Here is a 21,999-nt window from a genome sequence, read left to right as displayed (position 1 = left end):
ATTAAATTGATAGTAAAAATATAAGCAGGCTTAAAAAATAATAAATAAAATACATGACAGGGTCTTAGTGTAAATAAAAGGTGCCATAGTTTGATGATCCGACGTCAGAACAGCGCTAGTTACCATGTGTCAACATCAGTTACTCGACCGACCGACCGATTGAGTGCAGGTTGTATACAGCTGTTGCCCTGTGTCTTTTTACCTACCTTTAGCCTCGACCTGTACAACGGTAGGTTGGTGGAAAAGAACACGCATCAATGTTTTGGCAGGAAAAATTTACACGCCACATAGAACTACGATGGGCTAACTATAAGCAAACTGATTTTCGTACTCTCGCCAAGATACATTTTTAGTCCGTACCCTCGGAACAGATATTTTTCATGCTCGGCTTTTTCGTGGATGCGCTGAAGGCATCAGGGTCGATTGCCCATTGATCAGTTGAGATTTTCTTAGTCAATGGTGTAGTTTATTTACACCAATGCCGTTATCATTCCCTTACGAAACTCAACTCACTGTACAAAGACTTCGGCTAAAATTTAAGCCATTTCTACTTACTGATGCCGTTGCTTCTATTTATCTATTGTCTGTTATTGTTATTGCTTTGGCGCGCTGTAGTAAATATTGAACTTGCGCCGATACGATCTTTGGCTGCCGATATCGGCTGTTCTATACGGTAGCATGTTGTGTCACCTATCAGCAGGTAACCATCGTCCAGATAGGTCAGGTCCTATTTTGTGCCTCGTGGACGCGATGTTGTAGAAAAAACAGTTTGCCTACAGAGGGAGGAAAACTGTCCAAGACGACTAAAGTAAAGAACAAGCAAGAAGCTTGAAGGAGTGCTAAACGTTACTTGGATAATATATAATAATAGCAATAATGAGGTGAACTCGGGTGCGAATGGAGTTGGCGCGCTAATCTAAAAGTTTGTTCTTTTGTCTAGGGAACGACGAGTGGCTTTTTGCTACCGTTACTTGTCTGGTTCGCGTCGACTAGGGTTTGATGTATAGAGTAGTAAGTGACCGGATAAACTCGCAAAGGGTCTGCTCGTCTTTGCTTTATCTCCTCGAATGTCGAATCCTTCGAATGGTTGATTACCGCTTACAACGGCTTTTTGCCTAGCTAGATTCGCTGCATTCCCTGTTGGATTGTTTAGAGTTGCAAGATAAAGAAAAAAAAAAATGGCAATTGCAATGGTCCGCTTGCGTGCATGGAGTTTCGACTTCTAGTGACAGTAGAAAGGCGACATGTGGAAGCCTTATTGCAGCGGACGGTGTCCACTGGCATATGTAACTCTGTTCAGAACGATTTGGTACAGACAAAGAGGCAAATCCCAAAGGTTGACACCACCGCAAAATTATTCCCTGCCGGTAGATGTTTACGGGAAGGCGAGAATATGTCATCACATTCAGTATTGCCTCGGTTACTCCCTTGACCCCCCTTCCTCTGGTCTAAGTTCGTGTCTTTACCCGTCTTCGCTCGGTCTTTCAAGTAGTTACGAGGCTAAACGGCGGCTAACGCGCATGTCTTACGGTGCGTTGCAATGCCAGCCATAACTAACGAGCGTGATGGCAAACTAATTTTACTTTCAACATTAGCAAAAAATCACTACCACAAATTGATAACCAGCAATTAATGTTATTAAAGTCATTAGCAGCTTGCTTGTTTGCCATGTTGTTTCATAAACGTGTTGAAGAAAGCCCTGCAATTAAATCCTGTAAGAACTCCCCCCCCCGCCCCCCTGTCTCGGTTCGACTCCTAGTCGGAAACAAGTCATTGATGCTCTACTTGAGACAGTGTGATTTGAAGACTTATTTACGTAGAGAGGATAACTGAAGGTGCCAAAAAAGAAGTGATTGCTGTACCCTGGATTCGATGAATGTTGGGCCACGCTCATACGAACAGCAGCTTCGTCTAATGGATAAAGTAACGTACTAGGGAACGAGTTATGTATAATGCTGTAAACGCTTTGTCCGCTGTTATGGCTGTAGTCTTCTGGCTCGACACACACATTTGTGCAACCATTGCGGAAACAAAAGTACAATTGCTATCACATGAAACAGTCGCTATCTGTATCCGTCTTTTTGGCGCGGTATATACATGGAAGGCTGCCGCCCTGACCGACGCCAAAAGTGAGATCTGCCATTGTCGCTTGCAGTATATAAAGGGGGTACGCATTATATGTGGATATAAATGGCAGCAAAAGTGACTCCATCAGCCAACTGAGAGTCTGTCCTTCCTACGTCATCCGGCATTCGCTGCCGTAATAGTAAACCAGAGCGTTACGTTCCTCGTTCCAGCATTTTAACATGGAAAATAGAGAAGTGACAAAGAGACTAAAAGCAACCAGATTGGCCTGGCGGCAGACGGCCAAACAAACAGGCGAGTGACGAACCGACAGACGACACCCAGCGATTACTTGGGCAAAATGTCGTTGTAGCAAACACGATCCGCTTAAACAACTAACTCACCGTTCAACGGGTCAATACAGTACTGTGGGTACGATGTCGCAGTAGACCTATTTCTCTAGAAAGAGGAAGGAAAACATAAGAAGCTCGATACGCTAACGATGAACCTATCTGGCGCCGTCTTCTCGAGTTCGCTGTAGCTCTGCCGTCCGGCAGCTAAGTTGCTTGGCCTGCCGGTTCATTTCGCTCACCGGTCGGCATAGAAATCGAATTATACCGGTGTCGGCTGGTTCTATTTGGACCCGCACTTACTTAAGGATATCCGACATCGCGGCGGGGGATGGGTGACAAAAACGATGAGTGGCGATTATTGCTATTCATGCTTGGCTCTTCAGCGGGTCGTGCGTACTTTTCATAGTTGATTGCTTGATTTGTCAGTAAAACATAACCAGCTTGAACCGGACGCGTGGGGCTCATAGAACACACCATTGCTCCAGCATAGCTAGTAACTATCGAGAACTTGCAGCTATGTAACTTAAAGGCCAGTGTCTAAGCGCATATGTAAAAGGCAAACAGACAAATAGGGAGGTCGCACCAGTAAGGGGGTCAACGAAAAAGAACGTTTATGGTTGATTCAATAACGTTTGTAACAATGTAAAGATTTGGGATTACAGTAAGATCTAGAAGAAGCGAGTTGAAACACACGCGACCTATACTTGATATATGTTTAGGAATTGCATTTGATTTGATTCCATCGACAGGATTTTATAGTGAAAAAAAAAATACTGCCAACTAATGATTACTTTTTATGCAGCTCTCACCTTGTTGAACACCAGCATCTCATTCGAACACTTTAACTTTCATTTCCTTTTAAACGTCCCGATATTACTTCCGAGGCTGTCTTCTCTCACGATAGACTTCGATAGCGCTGGGTATCAATTCTTCGATCAAATATATGGAAAGGAATTCAATACAGTTGGGGGACGAGGTAGCGTAGAGATTACCCTATTCGTTGACTTTAGCATTTGTAACTTTTAAAGAGCCCAACTGTGTTTACGCCCGAAATCAATCCTCCGTGGGCTGCCACTGCAGCCATCGCTATGTCCTTCCACATCGTGGGCAGAACGTATCTGCTTCACCATCACGGAAACAATGAACTTATTATAGTAGTATTTGATACGCGCTGATTATGACACTATGCAAACATCAGGCAATTTCGAATTTACTGCTGCCGGCTAGGCTGAGTGAAGTAAAGCTAACATCGCTTCCACAGCGGGATTGATTTCCGGCGAGATCTCGCCCTTACGTCGCTCATCAGCCTCAAGGACTTCCGCTATAGAGAAGATCACTAGTGACTCTCATTCAAGAGGAAAAAAACACGATGCTAAAACATACGGATGTGCTGCTTGTTAGCATATATTAGATACAGATATATAGATTTGGCAAATTGACGTTCATCACACATGCTCATTTCTGGGTGCTGTGCCAATGCGCTGAAATTTGTTACTTGTTTTTGATGAAGCTTCTAGCCGGGGATTGCTTTGACAATTAGGTAACAAATCTTTATTTTGTTCGATCTCTTTGTTTACGTCCAAAGCAGTAGTCGCTTGCAATTTCACCCACCAAGATTGTATAACCTTTTTAATTTGTTGGGGGGTCAGTTCTAGTATTTATGCTAATTTTAAATTACTAATATCCTTAACGTTTACAGGAGCGTAGAGTCTATCCGTTGGCCATTCGGTGCTTTTACGTCTCCCGTGTCGGGGGTGAATTTAACAACAGCGGCACCGGCTGGTGCAGCAACGTCAGGGGTAGTATCGTACAGTTCAGTGTATCAGTCACACACACGTTTGATATCAACTCCAAGCACGCTTCATTCCGATCGACGACAGGCAATCGCAGCCGTTACTTTTGTGACAAACGAAGACGAAGCCATGAGGAAACTGTTAGCTGCGTATCCCGCTGAGCCTGAGCGAGTCGATAGTCCTGACTGGATTAAGGACGAAAGCCTCGGTGTCGGAGGAGTCTCAATGTCTACAAGCAGTAATAACTTGAACGCGAACAACAGTCACAGTCTAAATAATAACAGTAATAGCAACAACGAAGAGGATATGCATAGGTGGGTACCAGGAACAAACAAATATGAAGAAAAGCTGGTACTTATTAAAACGTTATAATAACAGTTATATGTTTAATAAGTTTATTGAGCGAGCACATGTATGGCTGATGGGGCACGCGATCACAATACGTCTTCGAATGAAGTAAAGCGTCTGAGGACAGTTGGCGCATATGTCCTTATCACCACTATATAGGACAGATTAATCGTTCGTTGGATACACACTAATACGTCTCAAAAGACAGATGTTGTTTTCAACATGTCTAATTGTTATGTTGTTAATGTTGTTTCATTTCTGTTAATTTCATTGTATTTCTGATGTTACAGTGACCACTCCCCAATGAGTTCACCCCAGTTGACACAGCCTCTTCTACCGCTGCCGCTTCAACTCCCGCTGGCGTTGGGCCACAATCATTCCCACAGAACAGCGTCCGCTTCCTCATCTCCTGATCCCACCGCACTTCATCTGGGTCACGCGACCCATAACAGTCATACACCTACGCATCACACAGGCCAAGGTGGTCACACGGCCCAGGGCACGCCCACGCCGCAAGACTACTCACGTAACGGTCAACAACAGGCATCGCAGCAAACCTCAGACAATCACGGCGTCACCGAAGATCTCAGGTTAGTCATTTTTAAACGCTGCATGATCTCGGCGATATATGCGTCTATGAACATAGATTGTTAATGTATTGTGTCACTCACGCACATGTGTGGACGTCATATGTGAAAACTTAATGGAATAGGGGTGCTATGAACATAGTGTCGCGAGTGTAGTCGTAATAACTGCCGTCGCTAATAAAAAAAATAATTACGCATATAGACTACGCCACTACGATTCAAAGGTTAACTCAATGTAACCAGGAAGCGCTAGGGCAACCCAACAAAGTTAGTTAATTTACTATTTAATTCACATGAAGCTTTGCAAAACGTCTTATTTTCATTCTACGTAACCAGAACGAAGTGCTTGTAAAAGTATATGTATTACTATTATTTCCTATTCTGCAAATTTATCTCTGATTGTTCTATTGATAGAACGCCGTTCCTAATGTGACAACAATGATTGAACTTAACGGCAAGCCAAAGACACATGTAGCAATCGTCATAGTTCGACGTCATAGCCTCGTTTAGTATATGTATGTTGATGGAAGATTAGCAAACACCCATAAAAAAAGACAGAAGAGTTAGTAAATTGGGTTTGGCTTCATAGCAGCGACGATCACCATTATTGGCGCCCATTCGATTCCATTGAGTCTACATACTATTATACAACACACATACTCTGCCACACATGAAACTATCTTAACTTGAAAAAGTAAGAATGACACAATGTGTTTGTCATGTGCTGTTTCGTACCAAGACGTAATCGTTGCGTTGCTGATTTCTTCGTTGACGCAAGGACTGATTCCTTAAAATGTGCTACACGCCACACTCGAGAAATGCGCCATACAATCGGTTGTTGATTAGTCGTCTAAAGTTGTTGAAAGTTGAGGCTCTCTCCCCGCCACAAGACGCCAATGAACCGTTGTTTAATCGCGGCATTTTGGTAACCAACAACACTCTTCATTCTTCCAAGCCTCGTACGCTCTGGATTTACTGGTGGGTGCTACCATTGCCGATAATCTCGCGCTATTTATTTGACCATACAAAGTATGATGTTCGATTATTGTGCGAATATTTCATAGGGTTTATGTTCTATGTTGTGGTAGTCGTTTGTGGTAGTCGTCGTCGCTGCTGCTGCTGCAGCAGTAGCAGCATTTCTGTCGTTCTGTTGGTATGATCGCCTGGGCATCGGGCGGAATGCTTAGTTGTTAACTGGTATCAACGTCTTAGCGCCGCGGCTTCCCTTTGCTCCCTCTCTCTCGATTTCGCGTTGCCTGTCTTTCTTGTCGCCATCGTCGTCGTCGTCATCGGCGTCGCCGCCGCGGCCGTCGCTCTCTGCGCTGCCGTGGAATTTCTCCGAGGCCAATAGCGGAGAAAAGAAACGTCACATGGATGGATAGAGGCAGTAGGATCCGAGAGAAATGAGACGAACGCCGGATAGATAAGAGACATCTGTGCAACGTTCAACTTCTTAGTTGAACGTCCCCAATCACACAGCCACCCCCGTACCACCCTCCGCTCTCGACCAGTGGCCGCCGTAGCGACAGTGGCAACCGGCCGGCGTCATCGAACAAGGCAGGAGTTCTGTAACTACGCAGCGGGTCGCTTGATCCGTCTGCCTAGAGCAGCTCCTTCGAATCCTTTCGAAGTAGATCCTTGTGGATTCACGCTCGCATTAATGACAAGAAGCACAGCCACCCCAAGCGCGCACATTCATGCACACAGCCGACTGCTGCCGCTAGTGAGCGTATGCACGCCAGAATCAATCGTGTACACACACGCACACACAGGAACCTCTCTAGTATTATGCATCAATAGACATCGTGAACCACCCACACACGTCAATACGGAATCCGACCACAAGACGGTTAGACGACCCGCCTCGCATCGACTTGTGCATGTACCCAATAGCAATTAGGTGACATTCGCTTACTAGAAGCTACCGTTCATTTATGTCAGGGGCTAACAGGCACACGGCAGTCCAGCAGGGACTCGCTGCGGCAGTTACATTGCTGAGTTGCCATTCTTACAACTACCATCGCCATTGCAGCAACTGGCCTAGGTAATCATTAACAAGGCAAGGCTGAGTAATATGGCCAAAACTCAAGAGTTAACTTGTCTATCCCGTTCATTTTCTAATCGAACAACTCTGCAGTCGGTTGTGATTTGTGCAGTGACGCTAAATCGTAGCGTTCGCTTGTGCTCGATTTCGTCAAGGACCTTTGCAGTTCTGTTCACTCATTGGGGGGGACGGGGGGGACGGAGGGGGTGTGCGCCAACGCACAGGCCAGTGGAGCTTTCAAAATGGCCTCTTTGCCTAAAAAGCGTTCTATTAACTACCTTTCTATGTTATACACTTGAGCCTGTTATTGTTCCAAATAAAGCTGAACGACACCAGTTATTGTGTACCGCCGACACTATGTCATCTACAAAATGAACTTGCTACGTATTACTTTGGCGGATTGTAGTTCCGTTCCCGAATTCAAGGGCTCCAGAAGTGTTTCAACTTATAGAACGCGTTTATCTATCTCTAGTATCTGAAGAGCAACGTTTGACTATGCATCAAACGTAATACGTACCCTAGCATGGCTTACACAGTAAAATGGCCAACTTTTTACTATGTATACAAATTCACACACAGATACACGGCTGTATACAAACAGCTACCGTTTCGCTTTGGGTTCATTCACTGATCCGACGCGTAGACTATGAGATAGATAAATGTATCATAGGAGATATTCCAAATTATGCCTAATACGTTTGTTTTCACGTTTCAGACGGTCACCGAAAATTGAGCCGCTAAGCCAAGGCAGTCTCCACAACGACCTCAGCTCCCAGATCACAAACGACTTCAATAATCAAAACTACACCGTTCCAGTATGTATAATTACATATATTCTTGTTGTAGTTGTGTACATTCGATCTCGTTTGCAACGGCTATAAATCTACTATATAGTATGTCATTGTGGAGTGGGGTAACTGGTCGAAGGACATTTAGAAAAAACGTATTTAAGAATTATTTGGCACAAACATTGCCGCCCTATCTTATAAAATTTACCCGGTTTTTTTTTTAACAGTGTAGCCACATCTGTACAGAAACTAACGGGCGCATAGAGCAATAGTAGTTTTGGTATAGTAATACGAACTCAAATAGCCGATCGTTGTTCCGCAGTAAAATAGTTTAATCATTGTCACATGAACACGTGGCGGCCTAGAGAACGTATAGATCCTTGGCGGATCAGGGCGAGGTACGGGTACGAAGTCTTAATTCGAGCGAGACTCGCCGGCCGCTAAGAACGAACGATATAGGTACACTTACTACATGCTTATGCAGGAAGCGAAAGAGAGAGAATTAAAGGGAAAGCGAAATGATCGGACTATGGTTTCAAAGCAATTCATAATGGTCGAACATTTTATGCCACTGATCGGTTCATAAAGGGTAAGTATTCGACGGAGATCGCTCACTCAGTCCATCATGTGACAAGCGCATTGGCAAAACTACCTTTTGTCTTTTTGTTTTTTTTTTGTTTGTCAGAAAGCCAATAATAACTAGATCATATATTGTTTCATTTTCGTTTATGCTTAGCTGATTGGCTGACGTATTTTACTGACAAACTGTTCAGGGATTGGACAACCGCGCCAAATATCATAACATGACTTCTGACCTTGAGTGTTTGTCATTTTTCTACCAGCCCTACTAAACAGATAGCCTATAAAGATTGCTTGCGTCCTACAAATGGTCTAGTTCCTATCCCAGTTACCCTAGATGCTTTGTTGGATTTTTATCAGTAGCGAAGAGTTAATGTGGGAATAATGTAATCTTGAACTAAGGGTCAAGCTTAGCCCTCCATTGACGGTACCAAGCCGATGGGCTAACTTCCGTGGTTTTTCGCAGGACGCTTACACGACACAAGACCCAAATACGGATCCTTACATGACTGCCTACACGCTCGGCGAAGACCTTTCAATGAATTCGCCGCACATGGGTAAGGATGAGCTGCTTTTTTTTTATCATTCGATATGCAAACAGCCCAGATATCCTGCGAGTTATGCCTGCAGAAGCAACCTATGAGTTATATTTATAATGGCCATTTATAGCAATAACAGTCGATATAAAAGTCAAAAGCGCTATAAGCTGCTTAAGCCAATTGTGGATTATTAATCTCATCTTTTTGCTCATTTCATCGGTTAACTTGGCCAACAATTCTGTCACTTTTGGAACTTTTTCTGTGTCGTGTTCGAACATTATTTCATGCTCAGTCTACCTGCCGACTTATTCATTGGATTTGTTTCATATTCTTTTTTTGTATACAGGGAGTCTAGAGACTACGGTGTTGCGGTATCCCACTAGCAACAGCAGTGGGGGTCAGCCCTCTACGATTGTACATCATCAGGCAACAAGCTTTAATCGTCCTGAGCAGCTTAACTCAACAGAAGCTAATGATCCCTCCAGCGTAGGACAGTATTCGGCCGCCTCTGTGCAGGCGCAGCGAACTGTGCCTAATCAAGGTGGACAACAGGATACTCAGCAGCAACAGCAGCAGCAGCAGCAGCAGCAGCAGCAGCAACAACAACAGCAGCAGCAGCAGCAGCAGGTCCAACAACAGCAGCAGCAGCAACAACAAACTTCCACGGGCTCGGTGTACAGCCCAGTTGCCAGCCCTCAGTATGCCGTCTCGACTCCATGCAAAATGTATCATCAGCAGGTCAGTTCGAAGACGCTGTTAAACTAGTCATCTACTGCTATGGCATTTTCTATGGTTAATATAAGCGTCAAAATTCGTGTTTCTGTTGACTTCAGAGTAAGTTTCATAGTAGCCAATGTGACTATGCTCCAGTGTAGTGTATACTATCGCCTATTTTTTTGGGACAGGTAGGGAAAAATTGACAGAGGACAGACAAGTTCGATAGTGCTAGTCGCTGGGTGATTTTTCTAAAATCATGTTTGTGTTTCCGGCAGACGTCATTTTCATCAGACGCAGCGTCGACGCCATCGTCCCCATCGACTCCACAAGGCTCGTTCTGGACGCCCGCAGTATCAACGCCCGAATCTCTAGCTTACGTCACACCGCAACGAGCGGTTTACTCGTCTCCTACGTTTCCGGTAGATCACAACCCATTAGAGTCCGCCTCGTTCCCTTACGGTTCGGCGACTGGAATACCTTCCCGACGTGAGTATTTAGCATTTAAAGTTGTAATTGTATATGATATTGTTAGGCGTTTGACCATCGTTTAATATCGTCGATTTCGTTTGTGCGAGGCTGAACTTGTTCCAGCCGTTTAATTATGGATTACTTAACGATAATCGGAGATACGGGCAAACTCAGCTAAGTTCTGACCATAATTATTAACTTCTGTTCCGGTCTGTGGCTATCCCGTGCTTATAACAGCAAGGCTCGATAAATGGCATAATACATAGCTTTATCAGCAATGAAAGTCAGAAAAATGCGAAGTTATCTCCGTTTGTTTTTAAGTACCCGCTGCTGAAGAGCGCTGTCGGATATCCAAATCCAATGGTATCATACGACACTGCTTCTGCACTGTGAAGCTGCGTTAAAACGGCCTATCAGGATAGGTTGTACTGTTGTTAAAAGATCGACTAATACCACTATATGCTATGTTTGAGCGCAATAATTTGTACGTAACAAACTGAGCTGACGGTTCCTCCTGTCGCAGAGGGCGCATGAGCAACTTGTAATAATAATAGTACACAGTGTCCGACGGAATCGGCAGGGTCTCTGCTTTAAATATCGCGTAACGCTAACTACCTTAAACCACTGTATCGTCGATGAGCCGGCCTCCTTCGCTGTTGTCAGGAGCCTGCGCGGCCGCCGGGGGATTTACAGCGTGTCGTATAGCTTTGTTCGAATTGCTCTTGCTTGATGCTCTACTGGGTTGAAACAGTATATATAGAGTATACTTGTAGGGCTAGTACTACGTGCGGACTGACGGGCGCCCCGCAAGATTGTTAATACGCCACTGACTGTACAATGCAAATCATGAAGGTGGTAAACTGTTAAGGTATCCTATGTTTGCTAAGTGTTGGCCTATGTTGGATTCGACTGCTAACCGATCTAATCGGCGGTACCCGACATCGTCATCCGATGACGTTCCTTCTTAATATTTCTACACATAGCTAGGATTTTTTATGCTCAAAACACTGCTAGTGAAACGTTTGCACTGGTTACGTCTCTTGTAGCTTCAATAGATGAGAGAGAATTTGCTAATTTAAGGTACTGATTATTGAAAAAGCCAACGTACTTGTACTATAATATTATTCGAAATACAAACGACACATTTATTGCACCTGATCGAGGCCAAGCAAAAGACGCACGATCTTCGTTTGGGCCTTGAAGTAAAAATGGCGTGTGTCCAACAAGGCTCTTTATAAGCTAATACTGAACTAAATGATTCTACACGAATCTTTTAAAACTGGGTAATTTTCTATCCAACCTAAAGTATTCTATATTTAGGGTTTAGAAAGATTTAGATTAAAGATTAGTAGATTATGAAAATTGCATGTTCGAAAAATACGTAAGGGCCTCTTTTAGCTTCGAAGTCTACTTCATTCATAGTTTAGAGGCGATGGGTTTTCTTAAATGCGTTGCAAATAAGCGTTGAGTTATATGGCTTGCTGGCATATTTTCACCACCGGCAACCACTCGCGGGGGAACGATAGTTTACCGCTTTTAATGGCACGCTTGGCTTACGCTATAGGTTTTCGATATGCAAATAGATTTATGACGCTGCTGTTTTTTTCCGTAGTTAAATGTTGTCCCTTTTTGAGACCGCTTTTAAAGTTCCGTCGCCAGTGTCTCCAGATCGAGATCAACTTCAGGCGACAAATTGCCTAAACATTGTCCTCGTAGCGCACCTGAAAAGGCAGAACGAGGAAGAAGTGCATGGAGTGGTGGAGATAGAGCAAAAATCACTGCGAAGGAACCTTCACAAACACAGACCTTATTGAACGGAAGGACTTTTCGGTCCGATGGCTGGGATTGGTATACGAACGCAACGACCTTCCGATCTACGTTCCTTTCTACGTACTTTTTCGTTTTCTACCGATTGTCAAATCAACACAGATGGGACCAATCGCCAATTTCAATATACCTCTTCAACACATTTGTATAATGAACGCAGACTATCTCTGTCGGTCCCTCATTGTTGTCGCCTTCCTCCACTGCCGACTGTGTACCGTGCTTATCAAGGCATGATCCGTATAGGAGAGTAGGCTAACAAACAGAATCAGCGATCGACGATCGAGCCGATTCAACCGCACACTGAGCTGCTTGCCCAGCAGAGGAAGGACGAATGTGAGGGGGCTATTTGATAGTTTTCAGGACGTTTTGATGGGTGCGAAAGTCTATGCTGGATCGTTCATTGCCATCTCGCAGAAGTGCCTACCCAGCTGGGTATTGTTTAACAATTGGCTTTAGGACTGAATGCTTTAGGCTTCGAAGATCTAGTCTCGATCCTTCCGTAGATATGATTGATTCTGAGCTACTTACGAGTGGATAAAAGGTTGAAAGGCAATCAATGACTAGCTATCTTTACTAACAGATCGTGTCTTGCGTCAGCATCCGTTTGTCTTGTCGACCTGAAAGGATTAGACGTCACTTCCTTCTCCTGTCATGTCCTTCTTAATCGAGAGGAGCTCAAACATGACGTATGAAAGCCGAACTGAGTTGAACCTTATCTCTAGCCTCTTTAAGAGGGGCATATTAGAGCCGGGTCTATTATACAGTAAAAGTCTTATACTCAGTTCTATGCCAATGCTGATCGAGCGGATAACAATTTGAATGCTTGATTTGATCTTTGCTTGGTTCTATCGAATGACGTCGATAACTGCCCCATTCAGCGAGCATTTCGTGTCCATTTAGTAGTGATAAATACGAGATTTCGCGTTCTTATTACAAGTTGTTGGTTAACTGTTAGTTTTTTTTGAGCTCTCAACTGAGTTATGTCACTTATTCGTTAATTTCCTTAGATTTTCCTTTGCTAATGATTGAACATCGTAAAGTCTGCTGCCACAACTTTGTTGGGATCACAGCGCTTTACCTTGATCTCAACTCGAAAAGATGGCTACGTTTGGCGAAAACAAAGTAAATTTGCGACCAAGGCTTCCTTGCAGATCCGAACCATTTAAGGAAGAAATTTCAGATACAGGTTCCGTTCACGATGAAAAACAGCCAAGAGCTATAGTTCATAAGCTAACAAGCCTTCAAAGGTGTCCAAAGCTATCCTGGCTAAAGAGCTGTAGCGAGTAAGTTCGACAGCTTCCTAACTTCGACTAAGTTGAATTAGAAGTGTTGTTGACGAAAATGTTGCTATCATTCATATTCATTTTTTTTTTATTATCCGAACACCATTTTGGAGTCTGAACTGAAGTGAAAAATTTTCTGTCTGAGCAAATCGACGATAACAACCACTGTGCTGAACAGCGGAAAGGGAACCTTTAGCGAAGCAGAGAACTTAGTTAATTGAAAACTTGAAGGGAAAACGAAAAGCGCCTAGGAATAACTTAGCCAACAATTTAACACTAAATTACTTGACGTTTTGTTATCCAAGTTGACAGGGAATCTGCGATCGGCCATACTTTGTTGTTGTCTGTCCATTTGCTCTACACGGACATGCGACATATGGCCGATATGTACAGCACGCAATGACATGTATTGTCACATCAACAGGCCAACGAACAGCTCGGTCATGCTCCCTTTTCTGTAACAGTTTCGGTCACCCGTCAGATATGAATAGATTTCCCAATGGCTTTGTGCGTACATAAGCTCACCTCTGCATAGGCATGCATCCGGCTAGAAAGAAATATCCAAAGCTATGAAGAAAAACAAGCAGCACTATATATATGTAAGGAGGGTTTATGATAGGTTTATCCTTTCTCGACCGCCGGTATGGTTTATTTGCTTTGAGTGATTTGACACAGACGTAAGACAGTAACATAACACAAGGAGCAGGAGCGACAAAACGGATGATTATTTCATAATCTTCTCCGACCTGCTACATCTCTCGGCAGTCCGTTTACGGCCTTATTTCTCTTGGATTCTATGGTTGACATTCATTGGCACGCCTGTTTCATCTTGTCGTTATCGCTATCCTCTGCTTCTTCTTCTTTTCGAGAGACAACACCGCTTTGCGTTTGTTGGATACGGCCGAAACAGGACTGCTGTTCCAGCATCTACAGAGCCTAAACAGGGAGGAAGGGAGGGAGGTGGAAGGCAGTTTGGCGTGTCTCTTCTTCGCGAGCAACGATACTACTTAACCACTCACTCAGTCATTTAGCTTCGGCCTTTTTTATATTTACCTACCTATCTATCTATCAAAGATGGAAGCATGATCTGGGGGTTTGACAGGGCGCGGAGGTGATCCGTTCTCACATGAATCATCACAACTTAAAGAGACAAACCAAAACGAAGGAAATAACGAGTGTCAAGAGCAAAACGAATATCATCGCCATCATCATTACAGCTGTGGCTCAGAAGGAATAGAAAAACAAGTAGGCAAGGGATATAAAAAACAATCTTTCGGTACCAGATACTCATCTTTGCTATAGGCGCGTAGGGGATATATAGTAATAGTTGTACACTTAGTGTATCACGCAATGTTATTACGACTGGCTGTCTCCGATTACGCATTTGTTATCCAAACGCATTAAAGCAGCTGTTTGCTACTTTTCTGATGTTATCTACAGGCGCAGTGCAGAAAACCGAATTGAAGGACATACATAGACGTAGCAAGCAATGGCGGGTATCAGTGCAGAAATGTCACAGTAGACTTATTCCACTTGAGATGTGACACTGTTTCGTGCTCCGAAGAGCTTCTGCTACAAAATTATGATCGAGCGTGTCAGGAATACGCAGCGACTGACAGCCAGATAGTATAACTAGCTTAGTTAGTCTGGCAAAAATGGTGGGAGTAAAGGGCTAGACTTACTGCAACCTGTTATGGATGATTCGCGACCTCGAGCTGGTTAAGGTTTTTTGGCGTGGACTGGGGAAAGGTTCTGGCTGAGATGACGGCAATGACAAAATGATGGACTTACTTTTGACACGAAAACCGAGTCATTCTTTTCGATCAGGTCTAGCTAGGTGTTGAGTAGTTGATTTCGGGTTGTGGGAGTCTGAGCCTTGAAAAAAGCTTAGCGAGTAATAGTGTTTAGTGCTGGTTGGTAAGATAGTGTTAAGTTTAGAATCTATACGATGCGCCGTGTGAGACCTAGAAATCTATAGCACGTAACGTGCTGTTCAGACCTACGGACTTAGTAATTTACTAACGGTTTTGGTATGACTTTATCATGCTAGTAGAATTGCGTCACAAATTTTGATCTGCATTATTTTTTAACAGGTGTTAATTTTAAGATAACTACCAATAACTATTCGTTAATGAACCTCATGTTTTTTATTATTACCAATTGTATTCGTTTTTCATAGTTTTACTGTAATACGAAGGCTCATTGGCGAAGTTAGTGAAACCTTTAGTTTTCCTTGGATCGGCTTTGCGTCTAATTGAAAGAACTTATATCTTTAGGTTCTAATTAATAAGTCAAGATTCTGAATATGCTAGAAAAGTCAGCGAATTGTTTTGCGACATTTGATGATATCCATGTGATGCTACAACAGTTTTATTAATTGCTTCTTAATTCTTCACCGGCCAAATAAGCTTCAGCAAGATCAACTCTAGAAAATCCTTTTAAAAATCCCGTTTAAGGCGGTAGATACGGATAATGAATAATGACGCTCTTCTCGAGCGCTATTACGCTACAACGAGGTAGAAAGCTATCATGATATATTTGTTTTATATTCGATGCTGTTTATCTCCAGCATTCTACGAGTGACCTTTTCTTATGCAAAGTTGGAAGTTTAGAAAATTTAGTTACAATTTTGAGCCTTCTGCGGATCAAGCGTTTGCAATTTAGAGACTTATGTAGACTAAGAATAGAAAAAAAAGTAATTTATATAATTAACAATGCAATAATGTATTTTACCGTGTTTACCATGTGCAGCGGGAATGGAGGTGGAAGTGTATCATGGCGAAGGTCGGGAGTGCGTCAACTGCGGAGCGATCTCTACGCCTCTCTGGAGACGAGACGGAACAGGACATTACCTCTGCAACGCTTGCGGTCTCTACAACAAAATGAACGGAGCACATAGACCAATCGTTAAAACACCACGACGTTTGGTTAGGATCTAGTTTAACTCGTAGTCTATTTGAGATTAGAAACAAGGTCAGCTCATATATATCAGTGATATTTCCACCCATAACTACTTGAAACGTTCCCGACACCCTTTCAAGCGAACCAATGCTGCATATCAAAGCTCTTTAGAAGAACACAATATTTGTATTTTGTAAAAGTCTTCTCTTTGGCATCGTGTAATTATTACGACTGTAGATGATTTCTACTTTGATTTCATGTTGATGTGACATTGGCTTTGATGTGATTCGGTGTGATCTCGGATCTTTGCGGTGATTACGGTCGGAACCTATGTCCTATCAAATGCAGTCACCTTCTCTCCAATCAGCGAGTCGTCGTCAGGGTTTAACTTGCTCAAACTGTTCAACAACAAACACATCGTTATGGCGTCGGAATAACGTTGGCGAACCCGTCTGCAACGCATGTGGCCTCTACTTCCGTTTGCATGGGGTGAGTGAAGTCTGCTTCTCTCGTTGATGATTGAGGTGTGTGCACTAATCTCTCATCGCACAGCCCAGACAATGCAGTCTTGTTGTTCCCGTTTTTGTTAATGATCATAGTTTTCTCGCTTACCTACAAAAATAACATCTCTCTCTAACCAATTGGTGTTTCTCACATGCTTTAGCGCTTAGATGTGATCGGAGAGAAACCGCTAAAAATAGCCGAGGAAATTAGACCGAGTCACTCTCTTTGCCACTGTAAATAATAATAAATGATAAGATACCAGTGGCTTGGTATTTGCCCTCTATTGCGGGGCGACTACGATTGTTGTTATGCATTATGATATTAAAACGCACATTAGATCGAAAAAGCTGTCTACAAAGCATAGGAAAAAAATGAGCACACATGGTACAGGTATCTACAGTATTGGAGAAGACTGCATGTATCGACGTTAGACGTTTCAGTACCTCCAGACGATACGAGAGATCTCTAGTTTATGATTATTATTAAAATTGTTTGTGGGCAGTTCCCAGCGATGTATAGCAACAATTATGTGTGACCAGCAAATGCCTATTTATCGTATGGGCACAGTTTGCTCTCGCGGGAGCAACGCTTTGTATCTTTCACAGTGGAAATATTTAAGAGGGAAGTTAGGCGAACGCTATTTGATGCGCAACGTGTTTCCTATGAAATTAATTAGTTAATTTATTTTTCCACCAAATGAATAACGTGGTGACAGACAGAGCTCAGAAGCTTGAGCTAACTCAACAGACAACGGAACGTTCTTCGAATACAGTCATTTACGTTTTTACGCGGAATTTAATAGCGTTCCTCGTTTCGCTTTTTCTCTAGTCAGTCGCTAGTGTTCAAAGAACCACTAAGTGTGCCACCCGCACTGCAGATGATCGTTCTGTTAAATTTTGTACGAGATAGCCTTAGTGTAGTGATAACGGAGAGAGCATGTAGACGAGTCCTTTTGGGAAGACAGAAGCTATAGATTTAGGTGTTGACATGAAAGATAACAGTTGCTTGACTTCTCTCGGAGAGATTGTCTTTTCATTTGAAAAACCAGTAAGCAATGGAGGTAATTAAATGGTCGTGTTTTCGTTGACGGAGTCCCACTCATACCCAAATAGCACCTTCGTTCTAAATTGTTCACTCCGATGATATGCACTAACAGGTTCCATTTACTTTGTTCACTGGGCTTCTGCTTGACGCACACAAAAGCAGACTGCTCCACCTTAGCCTAAATCTCAGTAGATTAGGCAGATCTGTCGGTCGGAGAGTTGGACGTTTTTCCAACTTGTGATATCTTCGTTTACGCTTGCTTTTAGCCTCTTAGTGCCTATCTCAAAGCGCGTGTTTCTCATGTGTAATGAAACTCACATTCATTTGTCACGTATCGTTAGTGAGAAGCGTGGTATTCAGTCATAAACACAACAACAACAACAACAACAACAAAAGCAATGAAAGATTTCAATAAGCGGGGTGGAAAACCTGCGGTCTCACACTCGAAGCCGCGAAGAGAGGCAGGTGAGAGGTAAGAGCGCAGCGGGTGACAGGCTTCATGAGTGAGCAGAGTAGCGTCTGGGTGGACTAAGCCTGGTCCTAAAATGGATTAGTGCGGCCTGCTTTCCTGCTGCTTTTTCTAGAGCTGCATCGACGATGGAAAGAGAACGCAGTAGCAAATAGGTAAAGCGCGAGAAAAACACCATCGAATTAAACGATCAGCTCTTAGGGGGCCGGTGCTGTGGAAGCGTGAAACCGTAGTCCTCTACTGATATGTTGTTTTTTTCAGCCGGTTAGTTTGAGGTTTTAAGAGGGAGTTCCATTGTGGTGGTTAGCGACATAGTACTAATTGACTTGGCAACCACAAAGTGGCCAATATAACAGAGAAGGGGCGCTACCCTGACGCCGTTCAATGAACACACTTAGATTGAATAAACAACAACTGCCATGATGTTTCTGGACAGGAATTATAAATTTGACTTTACGACTGTACACAATCATAATAGTGACTAACTCAAGCTTCTTTGCTTTATTTTATTCACTAGGTTCCCCGTCCACTAACAATGAAAAAGGACACGATCCAGACCCGTAAACGCAAGCCGAAATGTTCTCCGAATCAGGGTCATGGTCAATCACAGGTACATCCAGCACATCCGGGCCTTCCCGTCCAACAGAATCCCAAAGGCGTACCAGGCCACGACGGTGCCCTTTCTGTCCCGGCGCTTAGAGATGGTACTACAACGCTGACTGTCGGTGAGTCAACATTTTTTTTTTTAATATTTACGAATATCCAGCTCTTTCTACATCCGGCGAAAGTATTGATCATTCCTCCTAGTTTGTCTGTGGACTAAAACTAGAAATATTAGAATATATAATACTACATAGCGTAGTGACAACACGTTAGTACCGGTATAAATGCGATTTCTTTTTGACGACACCTTAGCCCTCGTGATAGCGGCAGAAACGCTCGGGTTTACTGGTAGTTGCCACAGCACGGAAGTGAAGAAAATATGACATTATCACGACAAATAAAGCCATCACATGGAATAGGCCATCCGGCAGATGACTGTTGTATCGCTATGATAAACTGTTAATGCCTCAGGATTCTCAAAAAATTAAGTTTTGTAAGGATGGAAAAGCGGTCTGGCAGTTTGCGTTTCGACTCTGAAGAGACGTTCGTCTGATAAACATTTGATTAATTTCCTAATTATGCTTGTGCGTCTACTTGCCTAACAGCGGACGTGAATTCATTGATGGTGCCCGGATCAAAGATGTCTTTAGTGTCAGGAGTACAGGGGTTAGGCCAGATGGCGTTCCCCTCTTCTTCGCAAGCTCTTCCGATATCGGCTCAGACCGTTTCCTATTTAGGCGGCGGCACCTCCCAACCGGTCACAATGGGTATGAGCGTAACCGCTGGCGTCGCTCGACAAGCAATGCAACCAAACATGAACGTCATGTCAACGCTTACCTCACTTGGTGTAAGTATGAAATCAGGAAGCATAGAGTACAACAGAAAAGCTAGCTACCACTAGATAGTAGAATTGTAACTTTGTGTTGTCATGAGCGTGGAAATCATAGGCAAGCAGCTCCTATCGAAAGCTATGCGCGAAGTGATACTAAAATATTGAGCTACTATTGTCTATCCCCACACAGATGTTTGGAAGCCCCTTGGGCGGCTCCTCGGCTCCGAGGGGCGTCTCTCCGGGAAGCTTTCTTATCGGCTCACAAACAGCGGATGAGACTGATCGCAGCGCAACAGGTCATGCACCCACTCTGCAATCGTAATCTTTCTCAAACGTTCATCGTTATTTTAACCATTTTGTAGTATATATGAAAGTTTCGCACGTTCGTCGTACACGAATCTACCATCCGACATTCTAAAACGGTCCACGCTCCGAATGTCATATCAACTAACCATTTGCGGTGTCTTAGCTAAGGACAATGAAATATCGGAACCATAGTAAAATCTTGTTCCCTGGTGCGAAGAACTGTCGGAGAAGTTAGTTCGCGCAGGGGAAAAAGCTAGTCGTATCGCCGGCAGACGTCTATCAAGATAACTCATAGCCTACGTATATTCTTATAAGCTAAATTAAGCGTTCAAGACACGCTTAGTAGATACCATCTGCTCTAGATTCGGACTCGCAATTGACCTTGTAGCGCGAAACATATCTGCTATGAATGTTGTCAATTATACATACGATAAATATAATTATGTGATAGGTTGGCTGCTATGGTACATTGTTATTATGTTGAACACCAACATCTCATTTGGTACTCGACTTCCACTTCACTGAAATATCCAAACGCTTGCGTGAGAGAAGCAGCATGAGAAGCTTATTACGATGTGGGCGGTGGTCATTGACGGTAGGTGGAACGAGTTCCACAAAGGTGGACTTGTTGATGTTGGCTATACATGTAAAGAAGACGCCTCTATGCGCACGCAACGATCCACTCTAGCAAAAACCTATTTTTTGCTAGCGCCTGTGCGCGTTGGCAAATATTAGCTGGAACATCCAACCAAACCTGCTCTTCTAATTAAATACAATGGCATAATATCGGTAGTTTGTATTAAAATATATTCTTAATTAATGAACGAATTTGCTCAAAAAATCGCTGACTATAGCAGGAACGAATATTAGTTGCGGTATTAGTACAAGTGCAGAATTTCCGCAGGCCACCGTATCAGCTACCGTATGGTACCTAACAAATCGTCCTTTTATTGCTTCTGAAATAAGGCGATAACAGAGGTCCTTTATAATTTAGGCAATAAATAGAAAAGGTGTACTGCTAGTATCTTGGCGATATTTTTGTGCGCCTTGTGAAAGACGCACGTCCATTTCGAGCCAAGTAAACTATTGTTTGTGTTTGCCTTGCTCCAGTAGCATTATAAAATAAACATACGAATATACAATATAAACATAGCGGATCATTAGAAACGTGCAATGTACTTTGGTGCATTCCAGTGAAAGCCTACTACAAAGGCCAGTATGCTAAAAAAAAGTACAAATTATAGCCATTTATATAACACGTACTGCAATCACACATGTATATATTCTTACTTATGAGATTCTATGCAATTTCTATATTTTGCCTTATCATTATTATATAGAGTCTAGCTGCACTTTGTACAAAATTCCAGCCGATTGATTTCGCTCAAAATAGACTATATTTAATGATAAGTATTACATAATTTGATACAATTAGGGTTATCGATTGTAAATAACTTCGGCTCTTCTAGACCCCACCTAAAGGGGCTATGAAGTATTAAAACAATTAACTTGAAATACCATACATAAAAATCGCAAGATATAATGCAGCTAAGCTAAACAACATAAATAAACAAATCTATAGGTATTGTGCAGATTTTTTAGTTTAGTTAGGCAAATGAAGTTTCGAGCCGTACTAACTAAAAATATATATATATATATATAAGTAGATACTTATTAACACTGCAAAAGAGATGGTTACAAATATTTGTGTGAATACTATGTAAAGTTCAATGAAGCTGACGGTACGAACCATAGCCAAGCAGCCATGTGCCAAAGACTCGCCAAGAGCAAGAATCACAAATACAACAATGAAGAAACCGCATAAAATCGAGTGAACGAACAGAACAGGGGTGCGTATGTCCTACCACTTCGGACAGGAGTTGCGGTTGCATGTGCGTGAGAAATAAATTTCGAAACAAAATATGGATGAACTCATTCGCAGTGTCCCTA

At 42.9% G+C, this 21,999-nt stretch overlaps 1 protein-coding gene and 1 long non-coding RNA gene across 4 annotated transcripts in view; one reads left to right on the top strand and one right to left on the bottom strand.

Moving 5' to 3' along the window:
• The window catches only part of LOC111262942 (uncharacterized), a 24,744-nt gene extending 8,015 nt beyond the window's left edge, over nucleotides 1–16,729 (bottom strand). The window contains exons 1-3 of one of the 2 annotated variants that reach the window (XR_002681939.2): nucleotides 16,644–16,729; nucleotides 16,133–16,262; nucleotides 13,703–14,326 (exon numbers count right to left, since the gene is read on the bottom strand). This is a non-coding gene — a long non-coding RNA (uncharacterized LOC111262942). Of the gene's footprint in view, nucleotides 1–13,702; nucleotides 14,327–16,132; nucleotides 16,263–16,643 lie in introns of those variants that run through there. The other variant, XR_002681940.2, reaches the window with a different exon arrangement.
• Nucleotides 1–21,999, top strand: part of LOC111262939 (uncharacterized) — a 26,629-nt gene extending 4,630 nt beyond the window's left edge. For both annotated transcript variants that reach the window (XM_022837573.2, XM_022837574.2), the window contains exons 2-12: nucleotides 4,117–4,524; nucleotides 4,849–5,148; nucleotides 7,905–8,004; nucleotides 9,023–9,113; nucleotides 9,442–9,833; nucleotides 10,088–10,298; nucleotides 16,142–16,317; nucleotides 16,640–16,780; nucleotides 18,826–19,033; nucleotides 19,517–19,758; nucleotides 19,934–21,999. In XM_022837573.2, coding sequence (XP_022693308.1) covers nucleotides 4,340–4,524; nucleotides 4,849–5,148; nucleotides 7,905–8,004; nucleotides 9,023–9,113; nucleotides 9,442–9,833; nucleotides 10,088–10,298; nucleotides 16,142–16,317; nucleotides 16,640–16,780; nucleotides 18,826–19,033; nucleotides 19,517–19,758; nucleotides 19,934–20,065 — 2,178 coding nt within the window. In that variant the 5' untranslated portion in view covers nucleotides 4,117–4,339 and the 3' untranslated portion in view covers nucleotides 20,066–21,999. The remainder of the gene's footprint in view (nucleotides 1–4,116; nucleotides 4,525–4,848; nucleotides 5,149–7,904; nucleotides 8,005–9,022; nucleotides 9,114–9,441; nucleotides 9,834–10,087; nucleotides 10,299–16,141; nucleotides 16,318–16,639; nucleotides 16,781–18,825; nucleotides 19,034–19,516; nucleotides 19,759–19,933) is intronic.

The sequence above is a fragment of the Varroa jacobsoni genome, unplaced genomic scaffold, assembly GCF_002532875.2.
Source record: "Varroa jacobsoni isolate VJ856 unplaced genomic scaffold, vjacob_1.0 scaffold_715, whole genome shotgun sequence".
NCBI classification, from domain to species: Eukaryota; Metazoa; Arthropoda; class Arachnida; order Mesostigmata; family Varroidae; genus Varroa; species Varroa jacobsoni.
The sequence above is the reverse complement of the archived record's forward strand: the minus strand, read 5'-3'. Positions and strand labels throughout refer to the sequence as shown.